The sequence below is a fragment of the Lygodium microphyllum genome, chromosome 10 (assembly GCF_053477565.2).
Source record: "Lygodium microphyllum isolate KBCC chromosome 10, Lygodium_microphyllum_v1.1.10, whole genome shotgun sequence".
NCBI lineage: Eukaryota > Viridiplantae > Streptophyta > Polypodiopsida > Schizaeales > Lygodiaceae > Lygodium > Lygodium microphyllum.
In genome coordinates this window covers 40,529,695-40,537,471 of record NC_141144.1, presented here as the reverse complement: position 1 = coordinate 40,537,471, position 7,777 = coordinate 40,529,695, and the positions used below count along the sequence as shown (strand labels likewise).

The window sequence follows — 7,777 nt, the reverse complement described above, 5'->3', positions numbered from 1 at the left end:
AATTCTAGGATTACCTAGTTAAGTCCCTAACTCATTGTAACGTTCTCTTTTGAAGAGTCAAAATTTACCATTCTTTCCTGCATCTCATTACTCAAAGCAATGATTTGCATAGTTTCTTGTATATTAGTGATCAAATAGAGTTACTTCTAACTAATTCTAGGATTACCTAGTTAAGTCCCTAACTCATTGTAACGTTCTCTTTTGAACGTCTGAGCACCAAACCTCTTAGCAATTACAATAACTCACCAATGACAAAAGTTCCCAGGTTCCATGCCACAAAAGTGACATCTCTATGATTACCTAGTTAAGTCCTTAACTCATTCTAAAGCTCACTTTTGATGTCTGCGCACAAAACACTTCTTAGCAATTACAATGACTCACCAATGACAAAGGTTCCCAAGTTCCATGCCACAAAAGCGACATCCCTCCTTCAGCCATGAAGTTTTGAACTCGTTCATATATTAAAGGAAAAGCCATTTCTATGACCACTAAATTTGACAAGCTCCTATGGCATAGACTTATGGAAGTACACTAACTTCTGACCTACGTTGAGGTATACCTCAGTTGCAAATTGTGGCAAAGTCATCGGCGTTACTCCTTAGACACAACACATTTGCAAAAGTTTACTATGGTATGGTCACATGATAACGAATGACGTTGCTCACTTCAGAGTTCACAGTGAGCATATAGCTAACAAAAAGGGAAACCTTTCACGCGGTTTGTTCACTATGGTATGGGCACGTGATGGCAAATGACGTTGCTCACTTAAAAGAGTTCACATTGAGCATATTGCTAACAAAAAAGGAAATCTTTGACGCTGTTCGAATAGAACTGCCTTAAAGATTTCATCCCAAATCCAGAAACACCTGAGAGCAACAACTTACCCTACGGTGGACTGGTTTATTTGCCAGCATCTAGCTTAAAGCCCTTACGCACTCCTATGATTGACACTCCATAAAGATAGTCACATGGACCGCAACAGCGACAATCTAGTCCTGGTTCCGGAGAAATATCTGCATATCACGAAGTGCTAGGCCCACCAAAGCGGGTGTAAAGCATACAATAGCCACATAACTGTTCTTTAAGTCCAATAAGCAATGACTCCTTTGGCCGGCTAACAATTTCTAGTATAGGAGATTACAATAATCGTAAATCATGACGAGGTGAAAGGGAAAGTACAAAAAGAGCAGCTTATTTAGACCGGAGCCTTCTGGTAAGACAATACCCATTTGGCTGTTCTATATCTTCAACGAGCAAGCAGCTCTTCGGCAAACTTACAGATTCTAGAGATTGGAGTACACCGACTTACCGTAGAGTGGCATAGCGGAAAAGAAAGCCTGCGGCTAAAAGAGCCCCATCCCACACAAGAATAACAGGGCGAACAAAGCTCTGATATCACTGCTTGTAGATAGTCCTCCCATGATGCTACTAGAGCACCGGGAGAATAGAGAGGGCAAATACAACACACCCCCCCCCCAAAACACACAAATGCATCGTCTTACTCAGCATTTCCAAAGAAATAGCAAGGATTCAGCGTGCTTTTTGAGCTCTCCTCGAATGGCTCTTCAAATGAGCTTACACCCAATCGAAGACTGGTGGGGCTAGTGGGGTGGCGCTGGCAGCTATCTCAGATCGTAGTCTTATTACAAGGCACTCTACCTGCGCCTTACTTCCAGCTTTCATCTTCAATACCTACGAAATTGAGGCTTACAAACGAAAAAAGACCTCGTACTCCACGCCCTAGGCAGAGCCTTTAAAACGTATGACCAAAACAGCCAGCGCTAGTGAGCCACACTACAACCACCCTCGGCTCAAAACCAGGGGACTCACCAAGAGACTGCACCCGACAAGCAACCATCCATTTATAGCTTAACTTTAGAAGAACAAAAAACAGAAAAAGCACTTAATCATATTTCATGCGAAGAAAGAACTCCGGTTTCCTAACACGGCCCAGTAAAGCCTTCAATTCTGCAGAATACAATACAAGGAACTTCAACATGTAGAGTTTACAGTTCAAGCAAAGCTTAAAAAACTACTAACAAAATTGTAACGCCGATGCACATGCCAAAGAAGCAAGTCATTGGTCAGACCTTCCAGAAGACAAGTAACCTAGCATCTAGTACAATAACATTATGATCACCATAGAAACCACAAACATCATGAAAACAAGATCGCACTTGTAATTACAACACTAATATTATCACAGCATGGTTTTTCAAGGTTGGCATCTAGACATTATCTGCTGAAGCTCACTATTATCTTCCATAATCAGGACAGCATGAGTAGGAAGACAGGACGAAAAATGATCATTCATTTTCCTCCAAAGCTACGTAGATGTACAACAAAGATAACTTTGTGTCAACCTGCATATCAAAGAACCTAATCATGAAAACCACCTACATATGAATTATACTTTCTCAAGTGCCTATAAAGCTACCTTGCTAAAACACAGTAGCATTCGAACACAAGATCTACCTAGGATCCAGGAGCCGAAAGGGACCTACTCGTCTTCCTCTTCTTCCTCCTGTATATTTTGTGAAACATAACGTTTGATGATAACAAAAAAAATGGAAACAAAGCAGAAAAAATAAACCTTTCCCCTACCTCTTCACTTGCATCCTCCTCATCGTCATTCACCTCCGACTTAGACTTGTCAGACTCTTCCCCTCCAGCATCACTAGCAGCTTGACCCTGGGTGAATTGTGTGCATTAGTGTGTATAGGCACAAAAAAATATACTCTACACGTCTGACCGCAACCCCACCAAGATACCTGCTTTGCATTGTAGGCTTGCATAGATTTTTCATACTCGGCTTTTCTCTTGTTTGCCTTGGCAACATAAGGCGCTTTCTCCTGGAAAAAAATTCAGATAACAATTAGCAAATTTGATGAGTAAAACATCTGCTGATTACAAGCCATAGTATAGGCATACCGCATCACTCATAGACTTCCATTTGTCTCCACCAGCCTTTCCAACCTGACAAGAAAACGTTTCTTGTCAAAAATGCAGCTATCAAAGCATAATGCAACTGCATAATTTCTCCAATAATTTTAACTGAACCAGGAGATAATTGAACACTTACAGCTGAAACAGACTTGTTGTTCGGATTGTCAGCGTTAAAGGTCTTGCGGAATTCCTCCCTATTTAAAGAGGTTGTACGGTAAGCTCATGTTTAATCCAATCACGTACAAGCAGAAGGATAAAATACTCAGATGATCAATTATACACCAGGCATAAGCAAAACGACTCACTGACAATCGTTAGCACTTACAGGAAAACAAAGAAGGCGCTTGGAGGCCTTTTCGGCTTGTTAGGATCTTTCTTAGCCTTGCGCTCTTTCTTGGCTTGTCTTTTCTTGGCCTTATCATCCTTCGGCGCCGCCTGCTTTCTTTTCTTCAAATTGCTGACACAGAGACAAATGTGGATTCGTTGACACAATTCGCAGACAATCACGGCGAGAAACAACGCATGAGAGTAAAATGGAAGAAAGAAAATTTGCTGAAACAGAAAGAAATGTGCGTTTATAAATATAATTTGCAAGATAATTACAGCACTAAACACTGCATGATCGCGACAAAATTGAAGCTCCGAGAAAGAAACTGCTTTCACAGGATAGTAAGGACATACGTTTCTTCTCCCTTCTTCGAGAGAGCCGACTTGCCCTTGGCTCCTCCCTTCATTTGGTCGACTGCTGCAAAAGGAAAAGCAGAGAATGTGAGAAATCAGAATTAGAAATAAAAAGAAAACGCGCGGAGACACAGCAGGGAGAGAAAGAGAAGAGACAGGAAGCAAGCAGAGGGAAAGAGTAGAGGAGGAGACGGAGAGGAGACAGGAGAACAGGGAGCTGGCGAAAGAAACAAAAGAGCCTGAGCTGAGAGAGACAGACAGACAGACAGACAGAGAAGCAGGCTATGGCGACGGCATAACACAGACAGACAGACAGACAGACGCAAGCTATGGCAACGGCATGACAGAAGCAAAGGGGAGGATAGGGTAGGGTTAGGTCACAGACACAGAGAGAGAGAGAGAGAGAGAGAGAGAGAGAGGACGGGGGCGCACAGTAAGGAGATGAACGTTAGCTTCAAAGGTGGCCGCTTTGTAAAAACTTCTTTTCGTTCGTTCTTTGTTGTTGTTGTGCGTGTTTGTGGAGAGAACAGAAGAAAGAAAGAAGAGAAGAGAGGAAAGAGTGAAAGAAAGAAACGAGAGAGAAACAAGGCGTTGAGAGACGAGAAGAGAAAAGGAAGGCAAAAGCAAAGAAGGGTTTGCAGGAGCCACACACACCCCCATCCACCGCCCCAGCCGGTTCCCCCCGGTGCTCCCGGTCGCTTTTTACGTCCCCCCTAAGACCCAACCTTATTTCCACACAACCCTCCTTGTGAGCGGGAAAGAGTCACTGTTTAAATAGATCTCAACCAATGTAGTACAACCTCTTTTCTAATGCGTATATAGCTTTCAAAAAGAAGACTATATGCGTATTTTACGAGCAATGATGGATTAATACCTTGAAGTCGGTGTGTCCAATTCATTGGAGCTCTTATCTACGAAGTGTGGGTGTGTGAGTTCGATTCCAATCTCCAACAATGGACTAACCTCATCGAAACATTCTTACTTTTTCGTCAAAAACAATGAGTTGAACAATCTTAGTAATTAGTTTCACCCAATGACTTAGCAAAAACCTTATACATCACCAAATTGCTTGGTACCACTCACATTTTTCACAAGTATCGCAATTTTGTTAACCATGTTTAATGACCACTACTCATTCCATGCTGTCATAGATTCCTCATCAATCTTGAACGTGTCCCCAAACAAGATAAGTTTTTGGTTCACTCTAGTAGTAATTCCTACCTTTTTAACCCAACTTCTAATTTTTCATCAAAACCCTTGCACTTCTCAGCATTCCCAAATCACATAATTAATAGACTCCTCATCCCTTCACTTAATGGGACAAGCTAGAGGGATGGCCATGGCTTTTTGAATCTTATCTAAGGTAGGGAAGCTCATCATGACTACCCCCCATTATCATGCACTTGTGGAAGCTCATCATGACTACCCTTCATTAGTGTGCATGCACAAAAACTATAGCCTCATGCAAGCATGGAAGTTCATAAAAGCTTAATTAACCTCCCAACCACTTGAACAATAGCTTGCTTTAGCACCATGCTAGTATCTTTAAGTAGATCTATGGTCATTATATTTAGACTGGCCTTATTGATTCCATTCATACTGAACACCCATCCTTTGACCCTTTGATCCATATACATTTTTTCTCATATTTTGGCATCCTATGCCCTAATGTAGGCTACCCCTTGAGCTATTAACCCTAACAATGCCTTAACATGTTAGCCCATTGCCCGCCATCAACATTATAGTCAAGCTCTCCTATGGATCATGTCTACTCATGTCCTGACATTCATATAGTGTGATTAGTTCTAATCAATTGTGTTACTCTCCAATGTCCACAACCTTCTCATTCTCCTTTTCCAAAATGCAGTCCCATATGGAGAAGAAACTTATTCCACTTTTTTATCAAGTTCAAGAAAAAGGGTGTTTTAGTTCTGTTCAAGTCTTTAATCTTATGAGAATTCCACAATCTTTTCCAAGTGTCATCTACACAAAATTCCTAACATCGTCCTTATGTATCCTAGCAAAGTTAGTGCAATATTCTCTTGACTTTGAAGGACCATGCCCAAAAACTAAAACTCAACATTATTCAAATCATGATGTCTTCTAAGTTGCACTAGATCTTTAGGGTTGCATGTACCTCATCAATTACATTTGCCCACTCTACCTTTACAAGCAAGAATGGTGCTTAGTTTGGGATTCTAAAGAATAGGGGTATGCTTAGGCCCAAAGGCTTCCCTAACAAGCCAAATGCTCCTACACATTGATGTGTCACCCTCCTAGCGTAGGGTCCCACCTAGTGGCTCCCATCTAGCACAATTTTCCATATACCAACAAGAGCTTTAACAAATTTGGGCTTTTGATTGAAAACTTACAATTATTTGCAACCAAAATGTTTTCTTGAGAATTTGAGCTTAGTCCCAAACTAGGCTTCCAAAATCCCAACCCAAGATTGGTCACTCCTCATCCTCTTGAATAAGGAGAGTTGTGGATAGCAAAAGGTTTTAGGGGGAGATAATTGGTATAATGAGAGGTAAGGTGAGGGATAGAAGGGGTTTCTGAAGGGGTAAAGGCAGATAGATGACAAGAGTAGTACGTAGGTAAGATGAGAGCATGTGTAGATAAGGAGACAAGGGGTTAGGTGAGAGATAGAGGGGGTGCCTAGGGGGTAGAGGGTAGATGATAGGACAAGTGGGGTCGGGAAAGTGAAGGAGGTTAGAGAGCATGCATAGGTAAGGAAAAGTGGATAACATTACAAGGAGCATAGGCAAGGGTAATGAGGGTAGAGGGTGTGGGCAAGAGTAGTAGAAGGTAAATGAGGATAGTGAAATGGAGGTGTGGATTAGGGTAGTCACATGTAAGTAAGGTTTGAGGGGGATGAAGTGTTGGGGATAAAGGTGCATGTGCTTACACCACTTGTGTATTCACTACATTGATAGTACCCGCACACCTATACACTACAGGTGGCGGGTGTCCAGCATTATCACTTCATTCTTTATTCTTTCAGTGACTAATAGAATAAGGGAGTTTGATCACATATTGTGATTATTGGAGTTCCCATATCTTGAGGCTCTCTCTCTTGCTCTCTTGCTCCATTTGCCATAGTTCACACCTCTGTTGTTTCCACTTACTCATGCTCTTGCTCAAGCTTCTCTCACATCTAATTGATATCAGAGCCCTTGCACTCTAGAGCATCCTCGACATTCTTCTTAGCTCGTAATAAATACCTATGATCCACTAATTGGCAGCCATGGCTTCAACTTGAAGAGGTAACCATTGATGCTCCTCTTCTTCTCAACCTTCTTGCACTTGTGACAAGACTTCCTTAGGCTTGCTTGAGCACTTTAGAGTTCCCCTGGAGCTTTAGGGTGTTTAGCATTTGTAGCAGCAACCAGGACAACAAGCACAATGATTATGCATGATGCCAAAAGGCATATTCCACGGTGGGTTCCATGAGGTTTTGTAGTGGATTCCGTAAAATTATATTTATTTGCCAGGGCTTGTACACAATGTGGATTCCTTGTGTGAAAAGTCGATGGGGACACTTGTCCTTTTCGGGTGTCTCGTTAATTTAATGTGCAAGTGGGTGATTCCATAGCAGGTGATTTTGCAAAATACATATTTAAATCAATGGATGTTTATGAGTTTAGAGTGTGCACTCATATTAAATTAAGGTTAGGACAGAGTTCCAACCTATTTATTTATTTTGTAGCTGAAGACTACTAGGTATTCACTTTTGTCGATTTAATTTTATTATTTTTTAACAATTGTGAATGCTTCAATTGATATGTAGAGTAGGCAACGATGGCGTTGGGAAGCACTGGGCGATAGCGTGTATTCAAATTATTTAGAAGAAATTATCATTTTTGATAGGCATGCGTTTTAGACGTGGCCCCAATATTTATTTTGATATGCTTATTTATTAAAGTGCTTGACATATATTTATTATTTTGTATGCGTATGGGCGCACGATTTAAATATTCATTATTGGTCATTGTATTTGGGCACAACACAACTCTTGGGACACCCAACCGCTTTATTCTTTATTTGGACAAAAGCAAACACAAAAGCTAAAGCATGCTAATTGTAAATTTGGGCTATTTTTGAGTTTGGAGATGAATAATATATTAAATACATGCTTTATGGAGCACTC

General features: G+C 41.1%; 1 protein-coding gene across 3 annotated transcripts; it reads right to left on the bottom strand.

The window, feature by feature from the left end:
- Nucleotides 1-2,157: 2,157 nt before the first annotated feature.
- LOC148029918 (high mobility group B protein 3-like) lies at nucleotides 2,158-4,229 on the bottom strand. Of its 3 annotated transcripts, none has more exons than XR_015692111.1 (9): nucleotides 4,060-4,229; nucleotides 3,628-3,691; nucleotides 3,272-3,403; nucleotides 3,083-3,140; nucleotides 2,932-2,976; nucleotides 2,772-2,852; nucleotides 2,605-2,691; nucleotides 2,438-2,524; nucleotides 2,158-2,363 (listed from the first exon to the last, which is right to left on the bottom strand). XR_015692111.1 is itself a non-coding variant. In XM_087686205.1 (9 exons), exons 2-8 carry the CDS (start codon nucleotides 3,678-3,680, stop codon nucleotides 2,501-2,503), a joined length of 480 nt encoding a protein of 159 aa, XP_087542331.1. In that variant the 5' UTR covers nucleotides 3,681-3,691; nucleotides 4,060-4,228; the 3' UTR covers nucleotides 2,158-2,363; nucleotides 2,476-2,500. The 3 variants fall into 3 exon arrangements, 2 of the variants coding, with proteins under 2 accessions (XP_087542331.1, XP_087542332.1); XM_087686205.1 differs by having other exon boundaries at nucleotides 2,476-2,524; nucleotides 4,060-4,228; XM_087686206.1 differs by having other exon boundaries at nucleotides 2,476-2,524; nucleotides 3,628-3,688; nucleotides 4,060-4,228.
- Nucleotides 4,230-7,777: the final 3,548 nt, after the last annotated feature.